Consider the following 27,395-nt stretch of genomic DNA (forward strand, 5'->3'; position numbering starts at 1 on the left):
CAACCTATGAGGTCATTAGCCTTACCATGCGCTCTATGCCTAGGCAGTCTCTAGTGCTCAAGTTTGTGAGTCGAAAGAATTGCTCCTACTTACAAGCCTTCCCTGCTACCGTCGATCAGGGCCTGGAACAGGGGTTTGTTATGAGGGATTGTCTGTAGGATATTGCCGTCGCCAGTTACATAGCCAATGGCCCATTGTCCCAGCCGAGTGCAGCTTAACCGGAAAATGTAGCTGCGAAACATGACAAAAAGATGTTCATTAAAACTCAGAGGCATGTCAATCACTAAACAATTTGATAATATTTTGTCTTCTTGAGCAGAATCACTTAGAATTCCTGATAGAAATTTCTATCCTTTTCTACAATTTGACATCACTGTACCTCACTGTTATCAATCTGTGTAAAAAACATGAATAATAATTCTTGTTCATTTAAGTATCTCCAGAGTTCTATTTAAAATAAATGAGGCTAGAAACTACCAAGAGATTTATTACCACCATAGTAGAGATGTGTGGGGATGTGGCTGCTATGATACAGCTGTGACATAAATCATCTTTGGAGAAGGATAAAATGAAGCAAATAGCTAAATAATTAATTTATCCACCACAGAAACAGAAACAGGAATTCAATATATTATTTTACCATTTAGGTATTAAATTTGGTCACAGACTTGCTTAATGTTTTCCTACAAGCATTTGAGTGATTCATCTTTAAGCAAATCTCAAAACAGCTGAACTATATCAATTACAAAGCACACATGATAAATTCATAGCTTGTACCCAAACTGCCATTCAAATATTTTCCATAGGCAGCAAACATAATTCAAACACTGGTCATTCAAATGAGTGATAAATCTCTTAAATTAATTCCCAATAAAAGGAGATACTAGTGTGGCTTTAAATATATCATTTATTTATTTCAGTACATTATCCCGTTTTATAGGATTGCATGCCACTCAATCTTGCTATCAAGATATTAGTATCTGGATTGTACAATCCGTCCATCAACCAGACCAAAAGTAAGTTATGCTAAGCCTTACTCATTATATTTAAGCTGTTATACGAATGCATACACCAGAGGGAAAAGCAAGAAAAGTTACTCATATTTTAGTTATAGATAAATAGAGAACACTAAAAAATTTCATATGCTGCTATAGTTTATCATACAGGATGGTTTGTTGCTACATTTAATAACCATATATGGTAAAGAGTACAATTGCATTTCAATTAACTAGAAAATCAGGCTTTGAACGAAATAGGAGTTTGTTGAAAAAGTTTTCAGAAGAGGATTTTCAAATTAGTATAAACTGATTCCTCTACATGACCCTAACGATAAAGTATTGACATATAAATTACTGATATTATTCTGATATTAATCAGAAACAGAAAAATATTTCCACTCAAATCAGACAAATGCTATATTATGAAAACTGTTCTCAGCTAATAATGAGTAATCAATTATAATTTGGAAGATTACTTGCTATATTAAGAAATGTAAGGGGCTGGAGAAATAGCCCAGCAGTTAAGGACATTCGCAGTTCTGGCAGAAGACCTTGGCTTGGTTCTCAGCAACTAAATCAGGATGTTTTACACCCCCTGTAGCTCCAGCCCCAGGATACCTGCTCCCTTTCTGACCTCTGTGAGTACCTGCATACACATGGTGACCACACATAACAGTCAGAAAATAATTCTTTTTTTTTGGGGGGGGGGGTTCAAGACAGGGTTTCTCTGTATATCCCTGGCTGTCCTGGAACTCACTCTGTAGACCAGGCTGGCTCGAACTCAGAAATGCGCCTGCCTCTGCCTCCCAGAGTGCCATCTGGCTCAGAAAATAATTCTTCCCAATAAAAAATGTCTTCCTAAAAAAATGCACATAATGCTTTCAAGTAAAGAACAAAATGCAGAAATCTCAGAGAATGTGGGTACTATGTATTTTAGAAAACATAGCTAAATGAATGTGACACTAAAATGAAATATGCAATTCTAAAATTCATTGCTTAATATTTTAAAAGTAAATTGCTTAATAATTTAAAGTAATTCATAAGTATTTATGCATCTTGCATATTTGTGAAATTGTCAGGTTTTAGTAAACATCTTACTTTTTTGCAGTTTCATGGTGGTGTTTCTAAAAGCAGTCATTACGGAGGAGCTCAAGCCGTTCCAACCAAGTGTGCCTCTAGTGACACTGTGCGAGCCCCAGATGGCAGTTAAGAGTGATTTATTCCTCTCCGCTAAGCTTCTGCTTGGTTCTATTCGCTCAACAACGTTTACATCATTGCTGTGTAGCTGGGCCCACCTCCCTTAGGAAGGAGAAAACTTCCTTTCAGCTGTCGTACCTTGCTCTTCAAAATGGGGAGAGTAACATGATCAGATTTATCTGATTCATGACGTGGCTCATGTTTTAAAGCCACTCTTAACACTAAAACGCATTAAAAAGATTAATTTCTTAGATTCCCACTTCTCTGGAGGGGTGCTGGATATCAAATGCTGGACCACCAAATACTGCATGCACAGTAAATATTTGTTTAGGGCAGGAAGCTAATGATTTATTAGTTTTGTGCTTATTTATATATTATATATAACGTGAAGTATAGCATATTACATACTTTCTTTACTTCTTTACGGCAGATAACGCACTACTGAAGGAATGCCAATGTCCTTGAAATGGAATTAGATGTTTTATTTTCTATGAAGCCAGAAAACAAATACTTTTGAAGAGAAAGGGTCACTTATATGGATAATTTATAAAGCGAGTGATTATCTGTTCATAAGGAGGTTTTCTATGTATTTGAAATAGTAAAAGCACACCTTGCATACTATAATTTGCCATCTAGTATTGGTTTCATGGAGTGAACTTTGAATGAACCAAAATGATTCCTCTAAACTCTGGAAAATATGAAAATTATCTGAACACTGCTCTGGGTCTGTAGGCTTTCCAGAGAGGGCTTCAATGGGACTCTGACTGGTTTCTTGTACCACTAGCTTCTTTGAATATATCATATTAAATCTTTAAAACCACGAGCATTTTCATTCTCGGAGAAGGAATAAAAACTCTTGGCTTTGACTTAAGAAGACTGTATCAAAGGCCAAGCTCAATTATACTAAGTCAAATAAAAATGACTAGCAGAAAATGAAGACTTAAAAAAGAAAATATTTTCTCATAAAAATGGAACACTCTCGTGGTACTCTAAAACGTAAAGCTGTCCAGGGCAGGTGTCTGGTGCCACTGATAGTGTCCCAGGACTGTGCCAGGTCTCTGGTGCCACTGATCCTGCCCCCGGACTATGCCTTCTATGGCTTAGATATTATTGCCTATAGTTCAGACATCACTGACTGTGTGCCTAACACATATTTAGGTGCCACGTGCTGGAACATCCTCTGAGCTGAGAAAGATAGATTTTCCAGTCTCTTATTGGCCACAGTGAGGGGTGACTTCTTAGATGATGCCAACAGAACTGACTAGTCACTCGGGTGAGTCATTTGAAAAGCAAAACATACTACTGCGAAGGTGTAAAGAAGTGGGTCATGATAAACTGACAAGGGCATGGATTAGTTTGGAATGCAACCAAAAACTCATATACTTTCATGTACTTATCTGCATATATTATTCTGTTTAATCATAGTTACTACCTGAACCTACTCAACACTGTGCTAAAATAATGCACACAAAAGTAAACCACTTAATTTTGTCTTAAGTACAATACTCAAGGGTTCACTTATACATACATAAGTTTAAATAGGAACTCTGTGGACTACCCACAACTACTATTAAAACATTAGGATTATAGAATCTTTAAACTTATTAACATCACTTCCTTCTTAATGCCAGCGTCAAGTCAATGTACCAATTTAAGGGCTCAATTAAAATGCACCCTTTCGATCTTCCTGCTTCCCCACACTGTGTTGCCATTGCCCTTAGAGGCTGATTTTCATCGCCATGAGCAGCAGGGCATTTTCTCCTAAAGCAGCTCGCCCGCCAGCCAGCCTGCCCGCCCACCCGCCCGGCATTCCTGTTTGGCTCTTACCTCCCAGGCTTGGTGCTGTATTTCTGTAGTCGTGCTTTAACTTCATCATACGTGAGAAACGCCATGTATCCCGGGTGTGTCACAGCTAAGAAGTTCCAATTCCGTAAAATAGAGCCCCAGGGCTAAACACATAAATAAACAGAAAGCAATTACTCAGAGAACACACGCCAATGACACTGTTCACATGCTTAGGGAAGGAAAGTCTCCTTGATAATTTTTAAGCGAATATGAGCCTTAGATGAACCTTTGTAAAAAAAAAAAAAAAAAAAAAAGACTAATAGGCAATAGCTTTTTGGCTTTACAGAAACATGTTTAAGCAGAAGACTTGTTTGTTAGGAGTAGAACAGAGAGGCCAAAAGGAAAACCACATGTTCCTCACAGAGTAGAGCCCCAACAGAGAATTTATGATCACTACAAAATGAAATATTGACCAATTGGACTTCAGGTTGGATCCTCGGTTGCCTTTCCACATGTCGGCAGCGCTGTCGCTTGGGTTTTTCTTGGTGTAATCCCAATGCCCTTTCTACCAGTCTCAAATACAAAACCCTCCCCTCCCTTAGAGTCTTTGAATTTTCCGAATCTCAACCAATTAGCCGACTACCAAGTCTTCTTCAAGGATGCCCTCTTAGACCCTCCTACCTAGAGCTACCTCTCGCCATAGGCCTCATCTTTCCCATTTGTTTAGTCCACTGCTGCTTCTCCCTCAGATGCCTCATACAACAGGAAGCCATATAACAGGAAACCAAGTTACAAAAGCTCAGTGTTCTGGAAAAGGTTACACAATAACCACAAGCCATGTAAGGCCCAGGAGCATCCCTGTGCTGCTGGGGCCTGGGTCCCAGTCCCTCCAGCAGCATCGGATCTGTGGTAATCAGGTTGCTCTGGTTGCTCCTGCCTCGCCAGGCCTGCTTTAGAGGGGAGGTTCCTTCTGAGATAACAAGCTCCAGGCCTCACACTTGCTTTACCCTGGCTGAGCTACGGGCCTGGAAAAGGTTTGCAAGTAAGCTCAGGGACGAGAAAACTTTTCACAGAGCCATGTGTTTCACATCAATCTCTCTTAATCTAATTAGGTGTCTCTCCAGGTACCATGGCGAGCGACAAAAGGCAGCCAGGAACAGGCAACTTTGCTGCAGGGTGTGGATGAATCATCCCTGCAATACTTTCAAGGCTGAAGCTGCATTTATCTGAAAGCACTGACAGCATACCCCATCTGTTCTGCCAGACTCTTCACTCAAGTCCTCTATACAAAAAAAAAAAAAAGAGGTGCCTCATGCTCATGTCACCAACTTAAAGCTGTTGAAACAGGCACCCAGCCTTGATTGAGCTAGGCAAGGTCTCTCAGGCTTTTATTTATTTTGAAACTTGTTCATGTTTCCGGCATATAAGGCAGAGTTCTGCAAGGACCTTGTTGTCCCTGACAATGAGGATAACAAGAAAGAATAATTCAGTAATAAAGAGCTGTTTGGTCGTTTTTGACTTAACAAGAATACTCTTCAGGGAGTTTCCCGTTCACACTGACACGTCTGATTGGGTGAGGAAGGAGCTCTGAGAACACTAGCTGTGTAGACGTTGGCCCTGCACTTGAAAACTACATCATGGTTTTAAGTTTCTTCTTAGGGCTTGACTGAAATTGCATGAAACAATACTTGCAAAAATATGAGCACATGTCAAAAAGGCAACTGAGGAACGACTGCCAAGCCAGACGCGTGAGTTTTCATTTTCTTGGTTTGCTCCACCTTCTAAGGAGGACAAGCTAGAGGGAAGAGCTGCTTATGTTAATGTCCGCATACATTTTAATCTGAAAGTTTAAATAGAAGCAATTAACAGATCAAAATACAACTAAAAAATAAACAAACAAGATGAAATTGAAGGCTAGGCCATCCCCAGAAATGTTAAGCCCGAGGGCAGCTTCTTATTACAGAAATATTTATGTGATAGGAGGAGTCTGTACTGTCTGTCCTGAAGGCAACCAATTCACACAGTCGGGGGTCATCCCTCCCCCAGCCACCAGCTTAAAGAAGGAGAAATAAATGCTTCAGAGAAAATAATGCTTTAATTATTTCATAACTCGCTTGTCTGGGATTTAAGGAAACCTCTTTTCCTCACAGAATTTTGGGAGACTGTTAATAAACAGTAGAAGGTACTGAGGGGCGTTCAGGAGAAGCACTGTCTTATGCTGGAGGAGGGGTCTCACCCAGTCTCCTCAGACACTCCCTGGAAAGCTGGGTATCACTGCTGGCCTCCTTCCTCCCAGATACTTCTCTTTTCTACTTCTTGAGGCTCCGCTTTAATGAGCACATCCTCTAAAATGTCCCTTCCTTATTCTGTGCGCGCCATGTACACTAACATAGTTATCTCTCAATGGTCCAGGGTTCTCCAGCAGTGAGGGAAATGTGAGGAGAAACCAACTTGCAGCTTTGGGAAAGGGAGAGGGGGAAAAGATCCCAGGATTCACTGCACCTCTAGGTGACCTGAAGAGGAGAATGAGGAGGGGAAAGGTGGGAGAGAGAAGAGGCATTAGGAGGACCACCCGAAGCTGCCACTTCCTTGCAAGGTGCACAGCACTGCTTAAGTTCCCTGTGATGTAAGGACAAGGATGGGAGGAAGCAACAGCATCTTGGTCCTACACACCCTGTACTATCCCCGCTTCATGTCTTGGCTTGCTTCACTGCTTTCTAAACAGCCGTGCTACTCTGTTTCAGACCCCAAGCCCCAGGATCTCATGCAGTTTCAGATGATATGGAAAACACTAAACCCCCAATAATATAGGGTGGTAAGAATTACATACTAATGAACCACCATTATCAAGTTACAACAAACACATCCTTGCTTATGCACTTATAGCACAAACACACACACACACACACATGCACACACACACACGCACGCGCCACACGCACACAAATTGCATGCTTATAAAGGCTGTATAAATACAAAGTTTTAATGATAATGAATTGAAAAATATTAATACACATTTTTAATTGTATGTAAAAATAAAGGTCAATAAAAGTTTAAATATCATAGAACCAATTTCGTATTTACAAGCCACATGTATGGTGACTATGGTTGAAGTATTTGAACAGTGAGTTCAGAGGGAATGAAGAATTTCAGATATTAGAGGACTCATCAGACTTGGTGAGTCACTGCTACAATGAACTGTTTCCAAATGATTGCCAATAATCTGCCAAGGTGAAAGGTTATCACAGCCGCTATGTTACCTATGCCTTCTCTTTCATTTTCACACCTCAGTGTGTTTACACAAGATAAGCAGGCCTCAGATATTAAGGCGACTTGGCCATTTTTATGTGAAACTACATATAAGGTAATGCATGCACATGTCAACACACAATTATGTGTAAAAGATATCCACACTATAATATCATCTGCAGTTGTCTCTCCTCTCACTCTCTCTCTCTAACACACACACACACACACACACACGCGCGCGCGCGCGCGCACACACACACACACACAGAGGCACCCCCTCAAATGACTACAACAATGAACAAAAGCAGACTCTAAGGTGAAGTTACGATTGACAGTGAAAATTACTTAAGCTTTCATCATCACAAGTTGAAAAATCAAAATTTTGATCATTTGATTTCTATTAAAAATAAAGCCTTTTTCTGCTAAATGATCAGAAATCTTTAAGACAGGAGCTTTAAGTTTTAAATGAGTAGTATTGAGTAACATAATGTTTTTCTAAAGAGTTTACTACTATCTTTTGAAATTCTAGGCTCCAGTTGTATTACAAAAATAATTTAAAAATAGGCTCACATCATATATAAATCAAAGAGAACTGTGAAGCCACTAGAAACAAAATAAATACATAGTTAGTACAGTATTTAAACTAATTTTTTATTCCACATACAATGTACAGTGATGGTTTCTAAATTGTGATAAAGTAAAATCTACCCTAAGTCTATTGTTAGCCGGAGTCTGTCTCCTCTTACTGAGCTAGGTTAACTTGATCTCATGTAGTGTTTTCTGGTTACACAAATCACTCCAACAGACTTTTTAGCCAGAGGTAAAGTAAAAAATCCATAGTATGTGAAACTTGAAGCCACTCTTATAATCTAACTTTTTACTTAATCATATTACAATCAAAATATATCATATTGCAGTTTAAAATAATACATTAGTATACAAATGAGCTCTGCTTCTACTCAGTTTTACCACATTTACTATAATTATCATAACTAGAATTGTAATAATTTTATAAGGATGATTTCATTTTGTAAGTGTTTGAATTCAACCTCATAGATAATATACAAAACAGAACTTTGTTTGGAAGTTCATAAAAACACAAACTTCAATTCTTTACATTTAGAGAATTTGATTTTGATATATATAAGAAATAAGAAAAAAAAGACTGTTTCACTATTATGGTGCCTGCTTTAGAATATCATGTAAAAATACTTATGAATATTAAAAACATAAAAAACTTACTGGAAAAAGCAGAAGAAAACAATTGAATAGATTTTATAGATTAATATAGGCATAAAGTTGTGATATAATATTATACAGGAACTGGAAAATATATTGATGAACACCTATTGGTATGGAAAAATTTCTGTTACAACTGGTTGAAAGAGAAAAGCAATTTATACAGTGCTCTAAGACCATAATATTCTATATAGATAGAACAGTGGCTTATTTACTGTTAATCTTCTGATCCAAAAATTGCAAAGACCAAAAAGGTGTTGGTATATAACTCTGGCAGACACCCACCTATAAAGGTGTCAATCTAGCAGCCACTGGGCTAAAAGGCTAACCTTATAAAACAGAGAATTAAAAACAATTCCTCCCATGAGTCAAGAATGCTAAGAAGCAACCTACGAGGATCACATGACCTAATATGTAAAGCTTGTACCAGAGGTCTGATTCCAAACGTAGAGGAATGACCAAGTGCTTACTTAATGTGAAGAAACCACTGGCTACCAAGACTGAGGTTGTCCATACCTCTGTGTATATTCTGTGCATATGACAGGAAAGAAAGAAATGCAAAGCTCTGGAGGAAAGGAGGGAAAGAGAGGATAAATAGATTAAATAAGTATATATCTTACCTGAAATAGTCTGGTAAAAATATCAAATTCAAACACTGAGATGTAATCATTGCAAGTTAAATCAATGGTGGACTTCAGAGCCATTGCTTCCAGGCCAGAGCTGATCTGATGGACCTCATGCAGGCACTGTCTGAAGACTTTCCATGGTACAATAGTCCTGTGCAAGGGAAAAGGAGGAGTCAGGGAGTCGGTGTCCGTGACGACAGACCTTCACAACAGCACAAACCATAACATTAACAGTATCATATCTGTATTGGAATAGTTGAAAATCAGGTTCATGATTCTGGCTCCATGGAATATGCTCACGTGATCATTCTGTGTTTGCTAAGAATTCTAGTTTTTCTTTCAGTTCATGGATATCTCAAAGCATATCAAACAGAGGGCATTAGGGTCAAAGTGTTAGCCATCCTGAACTCTTTTATTTGTACGCTGAAGACAGGTTAATCATCAATCACCTACCAGCTCCCAGATGCTTTGTGCAGGGGTGAAAAATACATGCCCTCAGACCTTTCCTATGAATGCAACTAGAAAGCACCTTTCATAAATGCAACCATCTTGTATGAATTTGTTTATTCACTACCTACCAATAAATATATCTTATATATCATACAGCAACAGTTTAAATAAGCCATGAACTGACATGCTTCAGAATTTTGAGGACCAGTGAACAGTTTGAGAGAAACATCTGTCTCTCAATTCCTAAAACTCAGCAATTCCCAACCCTTGTCCACCCTCCTTTCCACCATGAAAATCTGTAACATCTATCATTTGTTTCTTAGCAACCTTTCCTCCTTTCACCATGCCAAGTTCCTACTCATGAATAGATGGAAGGAAGAAACTATTCATTCTTTAAACATTTATATTTCAGCCTTCAAAACAGGACACAAGATCTATATGCATGTGTGAGAAAGATAGCACAGGTTTAAACCTTGGCTTTTTCTTTACAATTGTCTCTAGAGAAACTGAGCAGAAATGAGCTAAAATATCCCTGGCCTCTCTCAGTCCCCATTTTCTCACTAAATATCACACAGAGTTATAACCTGAATATTCTGAATTATTATCATTATCTACAACAATCAAACATTTGCATAGACTAAGTCATTTTAAGGGCTTATTTAGTAAGAGAGAATTTGGAACCTAAGTTATGCTGTGAACCTGGGGTGAGGTTGGAGAATGAACAATTTAAATAAGTTTTCAAATGGAGTTGATTCTGCGTGTCTCTCAGAGACATTGATGGCCCACATCTACCAACTGGCAATGCTGCTGGAGGCACGTAGCTATGGAAAGGCCTAACACCACCTCTGGCTTTGAGGAGCATGCACTTTGGAGGTAGGATTGATAATGCTCGATGACCCAAGTGAGGAAAATAGGAAACCATGCTGATGGAATACCCAACATGGACTGGAGGGATTACAGGGAAGTGTGGGAGGAAGTAGCATGAAAAAAAAAATAGCCAGACAGGCCTGCATGGAGGCTTAGGTGTGATGCACGATTAAAGAAGAAAAGTTAAGATGCTTAGTACCTCAAAAGACTTTAATGTATGTATGAAAAAAACAGGAAACCACAGAGAACTGAAGAGAGGCACCACATCAGACGCCATTTAGGAGAAACGCACGTCAGACTCTGATTAAGGTTTAAAAAAGGTAGTGTCATAAAAGCACAAGGAAATTTTTTAGTAATATTAGGAAGCTACTGATTTAGAGAGACGTGTAGATATGTAGTTAGGCCAGCTGCATTGTATGATCATGCCTAAACGGAACATATTCCTTTCCCAAACTAAAGTTTCCAATACTTACCAAACACAGAGAACTAAAATTAAAACATGCAGAAGGGAAAATGTTGATCAAAGAGCTACTCATTTCAGAATGACATAGACACAACTTTTTTCTAGACAAGTATGTTATTTTATTTAAAAAGCATAAACTGTAAAGAAGCTGGCCAAATGGAAAAATTTGCTCTTTTGTGTGTGTAACATATAAAGTTAAAAAAATATGTGGTTGTGATAAACATTTTAATGTTACCCTAAAATTAGCATATGCAATATTTAAAGTTAATGCAGATTATAACCTACTTTGAATATCCCAAGACTTTCCAGAGGAAAATGTATATTTCAGCTACTTCTAAAACTTTGCTCTACCATACAACTGCAGGGCAATAATTTCCAACATAAAAAGACACATTTCCCCCCACTAGCTGTGTAATGAGATTTGATCATAGTTCATTTGTGATAAAGCCTAAGCCCCAAGCACATATTCATTAGAACCTTAATTAAAGCTGGGAAGGAAGGCTGAGAAACCAGAGCATTATGTGGCTGGTCTATCACGCTGGCTCATTACTGTAGCATTCCTATACTTTTGTGGACTCAGCAGATCCCGTGTCAGGGATGGTCGGAGGCATGGGGCAGGTTAGCTTCATGAAGAAAGAACCGAAGAAAAGTGCAAAGGCGTTTTTAAAGAAAGGAAAAAAATAGTGTTTTCAAACTCTTGCACCTGGGGTCTGCTTCACAAAAATGAACATCAATTGGCATAAAATGAAGCCAGAGTAAAAATATATTGATGGCAAAATATTTCACAGCTATCTGTGAACTTGTGTGTCTTGGCAGTGGTCGAAAACAAAGAGAAAGAAGAGAAGCAGATGCACAGAAACAGAAAGGGGGAACTTGAGCTTTGGTATCTCACAACACCAGAAAATTTACTCTGTTCTATTTGCCTCCTGCCATTATAAATCACATTAGCTGCAGACAGAATACCATCAGAGTATACTGGGAAAATACACCCATTTTTATTCCATGTACTTAATTCCTGTGTCTATGCATGCAGGCGCCTCTAGAGTGCAGGGAGGTGTCTGAGGACAGAGTGCCATGGTTGAGTTCCTCCTTCCATAATGTTGGTCATGGGGATTAAACTTGTTTGGTAAGATTAAACATCTTACCAAACCAAACACAAATAATAATGTTCAAAAGACAAGACATGTTAGACAGACCAGTGGGTATCCAGAAAGTTGCTTCAATAGTATGGTCTCAGACTCTTTAAAACCTCAGTAAGGATGAGACCATTGCTCACCCACTACAGAAATCTTAAGGATTTACAAAAAGGCAAAGTTGTTTCATATAATATCCAAAGAGAAAACATCATGGTAAATAAAACTATGCTATCATTCTGTTAGTAGGTGCCATATCTTAATCCTTCTAGAAAAAAAAAAAACACAAATATCCTTTGTTAAATAAGGAAAGGACACCAATCAGATGACAGAAAACAAAACGTAAAGGTGATCAGAGGATCAGCAATCAAGAAATGGCTTTGTCATCTAGGTTGTCACCTATGTGAAAGAGAAAGCATACATCATTCTCATGTGGAAGTCTTGCAATTTTAAGGGAAAGGAATGAATAAAAGAGTTAGGAAATTAGTACAGGGAAAACAAAAGGAAGGAAAAGCACTTTCATGATACTTGTAGTTCATGGAAGGCTATGGGTTTTATGTGCAACACGTGGGGGAAAACACACAATGAAGGTGTAACTGTGAGCAATAATAATGGCGTCTGGAACCAGGCACTTGTACACACTTGTGGTAAGAAGAGAATTCACACAGCATTTCCAGAGACCTAACTGGTAACTGGATTCCTAGCCCGTGCACCACTAGTGTCTAACATTTTGGAAAAACTATCTGATTGTGTAAAGATACTTCTACCTGTTTCTTTATAGCAGTGCTGCATGTAATACCCCCAAACCAAAATCAAAGAAATTCATGTTTAATGACCAAATGTAAGACTGTATTACAGCCAAATGGAACTGCACAAAACAATATGCAACATGGAAAGGTGTTCCTGGTACATTGTTAAATAAGCTACTTTTTGTTTAATTACTACTCTTAAGGGTACAATGTTTAACATCGTCATGATACCTAGAAAGATCATTAGAAACCGGACCTAGATTATAAAACTATAAGCTTCTGAATGACACAATATAACCTGAAGATATAAAGGTTATGGGAGTGGCGAATACCAAAAGATGAACACGGTCAGCACACATACAGAGTCTGAAATAAAAACGTCCTAAAGAGATATAGCCTTTCGGGAGGCTGACAGGCTCAGTATTAGAAGCTTGTCACTTCTCCTTAAATTGATCTATAGATTTAATATAACCTCAGTCAAAACCTCCAGGAGGCATTGCTGTGGTAGAAACAGATTCTAAACCTCACAGCGAAACACCAATAACTAAGATTAAATATAAAAAAAATCTTTAGAAGAACAGGAGCGAGCATCCATCCTTCACATTATCCGACACTGGCAACAAGACCCGGACACAGACGTGGGAGAACTGCCACTTCACAAGCAAAAATCCTCACACACAGCGCCTTGCTAAATAAGGTCAACTATTTGTAAACAGTGGTGACAATAAGATGTTTTTCATAAATGCTGGTGGTCTGAGAGACACAAATAAGGGATGGAACTGAATCCTGACCTCTACACAGCAGCAACTTGAGGTACATCTTAAACTTAAGTATGAAACAAGACTTTCTTAGAAGAGATACAGGAAGATATCTGCACACATTTGGAATAGGCATACAATTTAAACAGGACCTACAACATTCAAAGCATAAAGTAAATGATGAATTATGGGGGATGGGACAGTCGGGAATATGTTCATGAGAAGATACTATAAACAAAATTACTAAAATGCTCAACAAACATACAATGATAGGTTCAACTTCACTGCTCATCAGAGAAAAGGAAAGGTGAATCAGATAATTCATTTTCCCCCAAAATATTAAAACGATAAGTGATATTGAAGTGTGGAAGGGCTGTGGAGCAAGGTGAACGACTTCATGTCCGGAACTGACTACTAGTACCTCAGGAAACGCCGGGGAGCCTGCTGAAGATGAAGGCCTTTGGATACTTTGCATGAATACTTTGAAAAGGTACATAAAGCAGCCCACTACTGACCGCCATTCCAATGCCACAAGAGCAGAATGAACACCTACACAATGGAGCAAGAGAAATGAAGTCAGCTCTGCTGCAAGCAGGGACAGGGGCTGCCACGAGCAGAGCAAGGAGGAGCCAATGTCACTAAAAAGAAATACATCACACGCTGCTTAACTCTCAACAATGCCAACATACTCCCACGTGAGACGTCTATGGGAAGGTGGTGACTACTTGGGTCTGGCTGGTTCTGTGTGGGCTCTCAGGAGGGGTCACTAATATTCTGATACTTTATTCAGAATGCACTGATCTCTTAAATGCTACATTAAAGTCACTATTGAATATCAAAACATAATTTGGGATGCGGAAGATGGGGAACTAGGGATAGTGAAAGTCCCAGATGCAAGAGAAGCAAGAGGCTCCCAGGGCCTAATGGGGATGACTTTAGCTGAAATACCCCAAAAAAGAGGAGTTAGAACCTGTAGAGACCACCTCCAGTAGAATGGCTCCTAGTTAAGAGATGGGGCCACCCACCCATCTCAAAATTTTTAACCCAGAAATTTTCCTGTCCAAAGAAAAGACAGGAACAAAAACAATGGAACAGACTGAAGTAAAGGCCATCCAGAGACTGCCCCACCAAGGGATCCAATTTATCTGCAGACACCAAATCCCAACACTACTGCTGAGGCCAAGTGCTTGTTGACAGGAGCCTGGAATGGCTGTTCCCTGAGAGGCTCTACCAGCACTTGACCAATACAAATGCAGATACTCAGAGCCAACCATTGGACTGACCCCAATGGAAGAGCTAGAGGAAGGACTGAAGGAGCTAAAGGGGATTGCAACTTCACAGAAGAACCATATCCACTAACTGGACCAGCCAGAGCCCCAAGGGACTAAACCACCAACCAAAGAGTACACAGGGAGGGACCCATGGGTCCAGCTGCATATGTAGCAGAGGATGGCCTTATCTGACATCAATGGGAGGAGAGGCCCTTGGTCCTATGAAGGCTTGATGCTCCAGTAAGGGGGATGCTAGAGAGGTGAGGCAGGAGTAGGCAAGTGGGTGGAGGAGCACCTCATAGAGGCAAAGGGGAGGGGGAGAAGGGGGATGGGATGAGGAGGTTGTAGAGTGGTAACTGGGAAATGAGATATCATTTGTAATGTAAAGGAATAAAATAATTAATGAAAAACAAGAATCAAGCAAATCACCACTTTTGTTGTTTGTTAGTTTCACTGTAGTGGTAGCAGTTGATAAAAATTGATTCTAGTTCATTCATATGCAATGTCATCTCAGCATTGAAGAGAAAACCTGTCCTACATGTATTATTAACCTTTCTCTTATTTTAAATTTTGTGTTGAATTTTTCAGCGTATTCACCTAACCAAGCAGATATTCTGTGTTAGTACCTCCAAATTGAAGGCTAGCTTTGCTCAGCAATGTAATAGGGTGTTCTGAAGAGACTAGGGAGTCTGATTTTCTATTTTTATTATGGATGCAGACGATTAGAACTCTGATTCCTAAGTCTGTTGACATTTTTGTAAATAGTTATTACTTAAATCCAATCTTTTTTGTAATGGCTGCGTTTCTTGGAGGATATGAAAATAGATTCTTATCCGGCTACTACTGCTCTGCTGCTCCATCACTAAGAAAAAACCAATTGTTTTCCAGCAGGGCAGACATAGCAGAGGAGACTCACAGATGCCGTAGGACTACTCATATGTCACAGGAAACAACCATGGTTCCCAGAGATGTTCAGAACTGGATCTAACCACTTCTCAACTTCCACAGAAAGACTCAGAAACCGTTTGTGATACAGACTTTTCCTGTTTGAAAAAGCCTGTGCCATTTTGCTGTAGCATTATCAGGATGTCTCTATGGCTTAGACAATTACCTCATGTCCAGTCTGAGGCCAACATTCAGAAATTTATGTTTGCAAAAATAAATAAGGAAATGTTTTTACTGTGTTGTCACTGATTTTCACAATAACATTGTCCACATAACTGCTCTCACATTTTAAGCCACTCTTGTTCTTTACTCTGGCGAGGTCTTTTCCTCTCTTAATAAGACATCTTTCTATGACCTGATGGACAACTGTTCCTCTCTCTGGGATGTACATGCCCACTGCATTCTGCCGTAGGTAGGCTGCTTGTCGACCTCTGTCCAGCAATCTTCTTGGCCCCTAAGGTTGAAGGCACGGTCTTTTGTCTTCCTAGTCCACAGTTCTCTCCTCCTGGCAGATACTGAGATTTCCTGCTTGCCTGCCCTACTGTGTTTCTCTCAAACTTTAAGAAAATGCTCATCATGCTACCGCATCCAGCTTTTTAACTGTTTTTTTTTTAAACAGGAAAAACACAACTCACTAACAAGAATCCCCAATCCCCACTGCTACACTTACGTTTATTCTCTGACTTTGGAAATATAGTTCACTGACAGAAGGGAGTAGGCAGAGAAGCTACAAACCCATCACCTATAAAATTGCATTAAAATTCCTGTTGTTATCTTTCCATTTCATAGTCCTGAACCATGGAACAGCAGACTCTGGTCTTAAAACAAGGAGGATTTACTCACATCTTCCTCAAGTGCAACTGGTCTAATGTTTCCTCAGAAAGTTCATTAGCATTTGGAAGGTGCCCTAGATGCAACTGTTGATGTTTAAAGCACGATGCCTATGATCAGCTACAATCAAATTAAGTAAAATTTAAATAATACACACATTAAAAGTAGGAAATCATACCACCGAAGTTTGAGTAATGTTTTAAAATGATCTTCCTTTCAAAAATAAGAACTCATTGTTACAAACACATGTGTGCACGTGCAGGTGTGAGCACACACAACACACATCCACACTGCCAGTAATAAAACCAAAATTCCTCTTAAATCTCTTAATACTGGCCAATAAGTCAGGTATCAATGAGTGAAGCTTGGTAGAAGTCTGAGTATAAAAGAAAAGGAACTAAGCATCCAGCAATATTCTAAGCCAGCCTTAGAAACTGCACTCATTTAGGTCTACCAAAAAGTCCTTCTAGAGGCACAGGCCATGCTTAATGTTTTGCAGAAACACGACTTTATTACTGAAGAGTAAGGGCAGAACTAGAACTAAGCAGGGAAAACCATTACTGTTCTTTGCAGTGATAATCAACATTTAAACAGAAAATGAATATTCAGCAGTCAGTAATGAATATTTAGCAGCCACGAATACATTTCTATATGTTGACTGTAGGGAAAAAACAGAATTACTTTGCTCTTAAGTCAATTAGCTTTCCTACCAGCAGGAAGCGCAGTTTAGGGTGCCACAGTGGCTGGGATACATACCCAGCTTCCAGCTTCTAGAAAATTCGTTTTCATTTTCATGGAGTCTGGGTTAGCAAAAGAAATGTGTTTTATTCACAGCAAGACAGTGATGGGAGCGTCACTCATCTCTTCCCGTGTTCCCTGAGCCTGCATTCTCTCTATGAGGATGCCCAGTGGTACCCACATGCACTGTGTGATTGTCAGTGATACAGAACTTAAGGAACCCAGATCTTTTCCAATGGATAATTAACACACCCATCTAATCATCTGGGGGTGCTGGGGGATGTGTTGTGGATACTGCCTGTGCAGGAGAATGACTCTACCAATCTCCTCTTCCCTGCCTTTCTCTCCCAAGTCCTGCAGCCAGGTTGGAGACATCCAGGACAGAGCAGGAATGGTGCAAAGGGTCTCAGAGTTTAACAAACTGGATCTCTGCTTCCAAGTAAAACAGCTTTTCTTGGAAGAATTTAATATGAAGTTTCTTTTTAAGTACACTGTAATTTATTTCAAATGTTTTGAAGTATGTTTAGTATTATACTGAGGTTATAAACTATTATAGAAAACCCCTTTAAATTATTAGCATTCAGGTTTTGTTAAGATAAATGATATTTAAAAAGTAAAACCATACAAGAATTTCTGAGAATGAAGATGCACAAATTTTAAACATTTTCATTAATGAATTAACTCCAAACTAATTAACTGGCAGGAATTACAGAAAAGAAAATCATGGAGTTTGGGCTTTGTAGGAAGGAGTGATTTTGGCTATTTAATTTTTTTAAGTAAAATATAATTACATAATTTCTCATTCTCTTTTGGGTTTTTGTTTTAAACAAAGGTTATAAGGATTTTTCTAAACTATACTCCTGGAACAGTTTAGAGACACGATTTTTGTTTAAGTGATCAGAAAACATTAATGTACTTTCTCATTGAGCTGTGCATACACAAAAAGAGGGGAAGATGGAGGAGGATGCAGGAGGAAGGGCGGCTGGGACTGAGGATGGGGAGGGAGGGAGTGGAGAGAGCGAGAGAGAGAGAGAGAGAGAGAGAGAGAGAGAGAGAGAGCATGATGAAAGCAGAGGTGGGAGTTGGGGACAGAAAGGGACGCAGGAGAGAGGTGGGAAACAAAGAGGGTAAAGGAGTGGAGATTAACAGAGTATAGAGTGGGCATGTACGAGGAAGTCCTATGAACCCTACCACTGTCTATATTCAAATGAAGTGCACGTGTAGGTGTTAGTCATGGACACTAGAGGTACGCAAACATGCAAACATGCTTACCAGGATGTGAAGCAAATATCAACGTTATCCGTTCATCGTGTGTGTGTGTGTGTGTGTGTGTGTGTGTGTGTGTGTGTGTGTGTGATTTATTTGTTTTGTATATAGTGTTCTGCCTGCACGTATGTCTGCAGGCCAGAAGAGGTCATCAGATCTCATTATAGATGGTTGTGAGCCACCATGTGGTTGCTGGGAATTGAACTCAGGACCTCTGGAAGAGAAGCCACTACTGTTAACCTCTGAGCTATCTCTCCAGCTCCCTGTATATAGCTTTAAAATGTTATAGTATAGTGCATCATTTTATTTGTGTTATGTACATTGTGAATACGTACATTAGTATAGTAATAGATAATTTATATAAACATGAAAATTGGCCAGCGGTGAATTGAGTACTATCCTTTGCTGGAAAAGTACTTGGTAATAAGTTAGTAATAAAGAATACAACTAAGGTTTTGAGACCATTGTCAAAATGTATTAGCCACACCATACATGTGTGATGCCCCTAGCACACAAACTGAATTCTCTTCAACTTAAACTTGTCAATGAATTTCAACTTTTCACAGGGATCCAAGAAAGTGTGGCTTAAAAATATTGCTTTGCATAAAAAAATAAATAAATAAAAGTGCAAAGAAAGCAACAAGTGGAGACTTCCAAATATAGTATACTGGACGGAGAACCAGCAGCAGAATATGCCTAGCCCCGACAGAGCCAGGGAGCCCTTAAGGGAGCAGAACCTATTCTCTGGTATTTGAATTCCACAGTTGCCAAGAACGCTCTGAATATAATGTAGTTCAGCTACATTTGTCAATAATGCCTTGAGCATCCTCTGCCAGACACTGGCATTAATCACATTAACAAAATATGACCAGCATTCTGCTTAATTTAATTTTTAATTTAGCTAACCTGGATCCACTCTTTAAATATGTTCTTCATTTTAATAAGATAATGCTTAGTGTCACTTATTTCAGAGCAAAGAAAAAAATGGGAGTGTATGTATTTACAAAACAGAATTTACAATTCTCCTTCCTTTAAACTAGCCAGAGGCCACAATAAGTCAGCTCAGGACTTCCCCAGGAAAAGGCTGGACAGGCACCTTACTAATAAATGTGCCTTACCTACAATACACTCAGTCCTCGGAGGTCAAATGTTCCTCTCACAGTTGAATCAGCTACCACTGATACGCTAATTGACTACATGTAGTAAGTAGGCACTTCCTAATGGCCAAGGATAATTTTAAGCATTAATCACCTTCTTATTCCCTATCTTTCTCAAACTGAAGAGAATGTTTATAATTGGTAAATCACATTTTTGTACTTTTGCATTTTAGACAGTGAGTCTAACAATCACAAAAAATTTTCAATTTCTATTTAAGCTACATTATTTTATTGAGATAAAGTACTATAAATGGCTTAAACAGACAAAAATGGGAGCTGGTTCAAAAGAAATTACTTCTGAGTTTACTTCATTTCTTAGTTAATTTTTTCCTAGTGAATCTGCTGTATAGTTTCACTATCAAAATCCTCAGTTTCAACTGAGTACTCTATTAATTAAAGAGAATTAGACTGTCTTTTCCATAATGGGGAAGCATATATAATTAACAGCCTAGAACATATATCTTACTCAATGGAGAGGAAAAGAAATAATTTTCCTTGTTTCTTATTAAAAGTGACAAGTGAATACAGGAAACCAAAGAGAGTCCACAGCACTCTCCCAGGAAGTAATAGGCAGAGGCAATAACTGAACTCTATAAAGGCCATTTTCCCCGGGGTCAGCAGGATCATGCACCTTTAACTCACTCTTATAAGGGAATACACATGATCTTAGAACCGCTCAATTTTTATTTTTAATTCTGTTTGGTTTTCCTTGCATTGCCAGGTGTGGAAGTTTCATCAAAGTCAAAGATTAACTGTATTAATTCTAGAATGAGCAAATACATAGATGATATTTGAAGTAAGATCAAAGACCCACACTACCTAATTGCTTCACAATACAGTTGGCCCATTATGAGCCGGACAATATTTCCCTCTTTATAGGCAGCTTTTATCCTGTTGAGTTTCCACAGCAGCACCAGACAAGAGATGACATCACCACCTCACATGCACTTTAGACAAGAGGAAAGGGATACACGGAGAGACCAGGGAGTGTGCCCAGTGACTGGGTGAGGAAAGGCTGCGGTGAAGGGCTGTGCTGCAGAGCCTCCCATCCCTTCTCTCTGTCTCCATCTTTCTCTCGTGTGGACCATGAGGCCATTCACCTCTTCTCCCCTTAGCCTTCTGTGATGAAATCCAGTGTTCATGAAAGCCTACAGCACACATTCTGCTGAAATACATACAGACACAAAGCAATGAACCCGAGTTCATAAAGCTTAGGAACTGACTGAAAAGATGGTAATTATCCAAATGGTTTTTAATAAAATATTAAAAATAAAATATTAAAAATGGTAAATGCAGGAGGCAAGAAAGGGCTTATTCAAAACCAGCAGACCTGATTATAACAGTTAGGGGAGGGTTGGGTCATGGGAGGGAAGAACTTGAAGAGATTCTAGAGAATTTTATTCCTTGAGATTTATATATATATATTAGAACTGTCCAGATAACACAATTGCTGGGTGAAGAATACCCTGTGTCAATGTTATCACTAACAGCTACCTCTACAGCCAAACTCTGCGGCCCCTGCCCATTGCAGAGGCTGCAGGCCCTAAGAGCACTGAGGTCTTACATGACTGGCTTTCTGCTCCTTCCAAAGACAGCTGTCAAAAGCAACATCCTTCCCTGCACCTCCTCTGTTCCTCCTGGGATCCACAAGTCCCACCTTTACCCTTCACACAGCAACTGTCTCTTGTCTTCTTTATTGAAACAATCAAGAACCAATTAGGTAATCAGCACCTACTCATACAGGTCATTCCCTCAATTTCTTTTCCACCCTTAGCCCTGCATTTCTTGTAGACAGGATACATGTTTCCACCGAACATTTTCTCGTTGGGCTGGCATCTCTATCACTCCACTGGGGGGGCATCACCTGGCTACAGGAGTTACCTCTTCAGGTTCCATAGCCTCACTGCTCTGAGTCTCAGCAAAAGTAATCTCTTTATGTGATAGGGCTAATAGGAGCAAAGACGAGAACCTAAAACTGCTAATTCATCTGGAAGAGTCCCATGAACAAAAGTTGCTGTAGAGTGCCAGTCAAGGAAGAGAAGCTAGGGTAGGAATGTGGTGTCATACTCATGTATATGACACCACTCAAGAACAAGAGAGAATCTCTACAGTACACAGTCCTACAGGAGTACCTTAACACTAAAACCACTTAGAGAAAAGTTTAAAGATTTTACTGAAAATGGACTTGAACAGATACCTGGGCATTTAAGAGCACTGGCTGCTCTTGCAGAGGATCAGATTTGATTCCTAGCACCCCCCTCCCACAGGATAGATTGTGACTCCAGTCACAGGGGATCCAATCCCCTTTTCTGGTCTCAGCAGGTACTACATGCATATAGTGCACAGATATACCTTCAGGCAAATTATACATGTACATAAACAAAGTGAAGAAGCATTTTAAAGAATATAATGAAAATGGAACTAGCATTCCAGAAAGAAAAATCACAGAATTTGACATAACTGTAAAAAAAAAAAAAAAATGGAGCAGGACAAGCCCATGTAAAATCATACTCAAGCATACACACTCAGAAAAAATACCAAGAGCACAGAGATTAAGGTAGTTAACTGTGTGGAGGCTTGTAAGTGACTGAGAAATAGCCAGAAAGTGGACTTCTGAGTCAGAGATGTAGAAATGTTTAAAAAATGTAGAATAAAAAGAGACAAAGAAAAGATAGAGAAATGGTAGGAACCATGCTCTGCAGGTCAAACAGAACCAAGAACAGACACTGTCCATCCAACTATGCACGTAGATTGAGAATAAATATTAGTGCCCACATATTCTAAGACATCCTCGAGGCCCACAAAAGCAGCTAAATGAGACAGTCCTTGCCTTCAAATGGACTGTCCTGTCTCTTGGAAAATCTTCAGCTTAGAAACAGGAATGTGTCACAGTACCATGTAAGCTAAAAGAATAGATGGGAACCTGGGTGCTTGGCCTAATAAGAATGTGGACAAGCACTTCAGACAGTCTGTCAGGAACCCTCCAAAGTGTCTGGGCACAACATGGGTGATGAGGCACCCAGGCAGTGGAAGGAAAGTTAACAGAGTAAAGAGAAGAGAGCAAAGGGAAACACTGGGTAGATGACCTAGGCGTGGCCTTTGGGGATGGGCGAAACAGGGAGAGGGAGAGAGAAATCAACCTTTCCTAAGGCCAAAGGCTCGGTGTGGTCTCAGAGCCAATATTCCTGAAAGCAGTTCCGGCAGAAGTCTAGAATGATTGCTTTGGCTTTCCACAGGTTGCACTGTGATCTCAGAAGCTGTGACTGAAGACAGAGGCTCCAACAGAAAGGCTGTTACAGCAAGCCGGGGAGCCTCTAAACTTCAACTTGAAGAACAAAACTCTTTTCAGTCAACCATCAGACTGAGCACGGGACCCCAATGGAGGAGTTAGGGGAAAGACTGAAGAAGCTGAAGGGGTTTGCAACCTCATCGGAAGAACAATATCAACCAACCAGAGCCCCCGGAGTTCCCAGGGACTAAACCACCAACCAAAGAGTACACATGGGGTGACCCATGGCTCCAGCCGTATCTGTAGCAAAGGATGGTCTTATCTGACATCAAGAAGACGGGAGGCCCTAGGTCTTGTGGAGACTCAATGCCCCAGCATAGGGAAGGAGTGAGACAGGAGTGCGTGGTTCTCATTGAATAATAATTTCTTGCACACCATCGGTGAAATCCCAGTTGCTACTGGTCCGAGAAAAAAGACCTTTCAGAGTGTGGGCATGTTAGCCCTGAAGTCTTCTTCCCGACCCCCCTATACTGTCCCCTTCCGCCATCCCTGGATTCCCTCCCATCCCCTCTCACCTGCCTTTCTTCCCCCTCTGCCCTCTTTCTTAGGCAATTAAATACCTGTGTGAGTTAGGAAATGTGCCAGACTGAAAATGTTTCTGGATTAACAGTATTTTTTTCTGGAGTATAAACATTATTACAAAATATGAAGATTTGTAAAATTTATTTTGACAGATTTCTTCAATAATGTTATTTTACCACATATCACAATAATCTCCTGGTGAATAGAATAACAGGGAGTAAAGATAAGGCTAAACTTTTGAAATACTAAATGGAGTTCTCTAAAACTTTGGCACAAGCAGGGCCTTCTATTCCCTCTGTCATGGGCATTTTGTGTTCCCAAGGCTCTCTAATGGCTGCCATGCTGAGCCCCAGGCAGAGAACAGGACTACAGTTTGAAAGCTGGTTTCCTATCCCCTGCTTTCATAAGGGCTGACCTAAAATTATATTTATGAGTATCATAACATTTTATGATCAATGGTTTGTTTTCTATGTTAACTCATTCTAAATGGTTTGCTAGAAATGACTATCCCTTCAGGGAGGTAAATCACAATGACAGTCATTAAGCAAAAAAACAAAAAACAAAAAACAAAAAAACACAATTTACAAAATTATAATCTGTTTATAGAGACAACCTCCTATGGGTTTGTTTTTGAAAACAATACTACTCTGAAGTTTAAAGTCACTGCCAGATTAAATGAAATCATTTTCACTTATCATCATTATAGGGGAAAAGCAACAGGAATTCTTTATGATGAAAATCAAGTAAGTATGAACAATTTGGAGCATGATGAAGAGAAATAATTCAACCCATGGGAAGTTATACTAGTCATGCATCGTTCATGAATTCAAAAACCACAGGGCACTACAGAAAAACCACCCATGAAGGAGGTTTCTCCAATAATCTCGCAAAGGTGTTGCTCATTTTATAACTCTAGTTACACTTCTGTTTAAGTTCTGGAAGTAGCCTGGAATTGAATGTTCATCCCAAAAGTAAAAAACATTAAAGGCAATTTACAGCCTTCCTAAGTCTGTAAACTCAGCAGGCAGTAGGAGGGCTGAGGAAGGAGGGAGAGCACTTGGCCTGTAGGTTAAGTGATTTCCTGAAGTAATAGTTCTACACAATAGCAGCCCCTTGGTGTCTGTAGCTAAGCGAAGAAAACCCAAAGTGTCTAAAATTTATAATTCGTTGTGCTATGAGGTGCTAACAAGGTAAATATAACTGTAAAATATAACTGTAAAAACAATTGAGCAAAGTTGTCATTTCTTAGGCGCCTGCTAACAATTTATAACAAAGCAGAATTTCAGTTTTCAAAATGAATTTCTGTGAGCAACCTGTTCTATACATTTTCAGAAACTGTAAGAGAAACTTGATTTTGAAAGTCACCATGTGTGCTCTGGGCTTTCAGAGTTAATACAGGACGTGCAGAGCTTGCATTCTTCTGGAATCTGCCACTCTGCTCTGCAGACTCATACATATTTCATGAGTATACTTCTGTAGTTCACATTACCCCATGAGGAAGAAACTATTAATCCCTCACTTTAAATGGATATAGAAATGTTATGAATAGCTGGGTTTGTAGAACCCAGAATGTTCACATTACTAGAATAAAACGGCAGTTTCCCCTTTCATTTCAAAAAGTCCATTTTAATATTGGAAAAGAAAAATAGAATTTAATATTCATTTCAAGCCAAAAATGGAGTGGAGGCACACGCCAATGATCCTGGCACGTGGGAGGCAGCCTCAGGATGACCTTAAATCTCAGGCTAGTTTAAGCTGCATGGTAAGCCCCTTCTCAAACAGCAAGCCAAAATGTAGTTTTGGCACCAACATATTGTATGCACATTAAAATCATGGCTCTATTTACATATATTCTTGTTGTTATATAGAAGCTATATAGACCAATCATTTCGAGATAGACAGGAAAAGACACAGATTAACCCAATCACTCACAGCACTGAGCAGCCCACAGCTCAGCCCACACTTTACATGTCTAAATTCAGTTTATGTGACAGACAGAGACAGCTGCCACGTGTTCTCAGTGTAGAAGCCACCAGTCCTCCTCCCTACTGGGTAGCATTCTCTACAGTCAAGAGCATCTGAAGGGACTCTTGGTAAAGGGAACCTATGATGTCAACAGAGAAGCATCTGCCTCCTTTGTTGACATCTGGGGCAGGTTGCACAGTTCTCCAAACGTTAAATAAGTTGTGATGAATTCAGACAGTCATTCCCCAACAACACGTCCCCGTGTTATCATGCTCACGGACATTAGCATCTGAGTAAGAAGTGTTTATCAGAAATGCCTTCACCTAGTCTTCACTTGGCAGCTTCCTGGTCCCTCCTGCAGTGGAGCCTTTGTTAAACATAACGGGGCTTTGTGCAACCCTGCACATGGTGCACTGAGGGAACTAGAGGGAGTTCCTGCTACCCAGCTTCATTTTGTTTCATTTTTAGGTTCTCTAAGCTCGGCATGCTCCTCCTGTGAGGAGTGCCTAACCCTGTGGATGCATGTGTGTATTCATACATGAGGAAGCCTGAGGTAGAGTTTGTCTTTCCCAATTGCTCTCCCTCCACCTTATATGTGAGGAAGGTTTTTCATCGCACCCTAAGCTCACCACCACAGTTAGTCTACCTTGACAGCTGGCTTCAGGATTCTCATTTGCACCTGCCAGTGGGCTGCTGCGCCTACCAACAGTCATGTGAAAACTAGGAAGTCAAGCTCTAGTTCCCTCTAGCACAGCAAGAATTTTCCTTGAATTATCTCCACAGTCTTATTTATGCTTATTAAAGTAAATATTTCCCTATACCTTTCATTTTTATATATATTCTAGATGAGCATTAAGTGATAACAAATTATACGCACAAATTATTTCATGTGTCTCTGCTTCCTGGAGCTAAAGGACTCAATAAATTCTCTCAGAATATAAATTCTGTCTAATCTGACATGTACACTATCAATAAAATTTATATGTTCCATTATTAACACATAGTTTTGTTGCCTATACCAGGAGCAATTATTCCAAACACTTTCTAAGCTTTGGGGGTTCAGTGGTAAAACACTTAAGTAGCAAAAATCTCGTGGCTAATCCTCATCGTTCAATGAAAAAACAAATAAATAAAAAACAAAACCAAAACAAACAAGCAAAACTATCAAATCTTATCAAAAATACCAACTACTTTTTCTATACACTCAACTAGGTGACTCTAGAAAGATAGATATAGACTATGAAAGCAATTTCTACTTACTTGTCTCCAAAAAACTTCCTCCAGAACTCAGCAGCATCTGCTTTGGTGATCCGGAAGTTATCTCCCTGGAACTGGCCATTGGGAAAGATCGCCTTGATTTCGGCCAGCATGTGACTGAAGATAAGGGACAGTTTTGTGAGGTTTCGTCTGTCAAGTATAAGAGAAAAGAAGAAGGGAGGTAAATATAGGCATGGAACCTTTAATGGGAATCTATATTTAAGAACAATTTGGCATATATAAATTTGAGTCGTAATAGACAGTCATGAAGCTAAAAATGGGTTAATGTAAACCTGAGACTCCGTCTATAATTGTTGCCTGTTCACTTACATTTTTAAGAGCTTCTTAGTTTTTCCTTTATCCATATACTGATTTAACAGAAACATGATCAAGGAAAATCATGTACTCACTCATTAAGCTCACTGTTTAATGGGAGAGATAAACGCATGGGAAGCATAACCACATATGACTGCTAAGACAGAGTGCTATTTCTGTCCAGAAGAGCAAGGGAAATTTTGACAGAAGCAGAGAGTTGAGAAAGTCATGTGATTGCATGGCACACAAGCACACGAACATCCCGAAGTGGAAAGAAGAGGCTGGGAAGGAGAAGAAAGGGCCCAGAAAGTATTAGAAGCTACGC

The 27,395-nt window shown here is 39.5% G+C and overlaps 1 protein-coding gene across 2 annotated transcripts in view; it reads right to left on the reverse strand.

Moving 5' to 3' along the window:
- Positions 1-26,904, reverse strand: part of Cblb (Cbl proto-oncogene B) — a 95,628-nt gene extending 68,724 nt beyond the window's left edge. For both annotated transcript variants that reach the window (XM_052158829.1, XM_052158828.1), the window contains exons 1-4: positions 26,759-26,904; positions 9,089-9,245; positions 4,023-4,144; positions 94-231 (exon numbers count right to left, since the gene is read on the reverse strand). In XM_052158829.1, the coding sequence (XP_052014789.1) occupies positions 94-231; positions 4,023-4,144; positions 9,089-9,245; positions 26,759-26,868 (527 nt within the window). In that variant the 5' untranslated portion in view covers positions 26,869-26,904. The remainder of the gene's footprint in view (positions 1-93; positions 232-4,022; positions 4,145-9,088; positions 9,246-26,758) is intronic.
- Positions 26,905-27,395: the final 491 nt, after the last annotated feature.

The sequence above is a fragment of the Apodemus sylvaticus genome, chromosome 15, assembly GCF_947179515.1.
Source record: "Apodemus sylvaticus chromosome 15, mApoSyl1.1, whole genome shotgun sequence".
Classification (NCBI taxonomy): Eukaryota; Metazoa; Chordata; class Mammalia; order Rodentia; family Muridae; genus Apodemus; species Apodemus sylvaticus.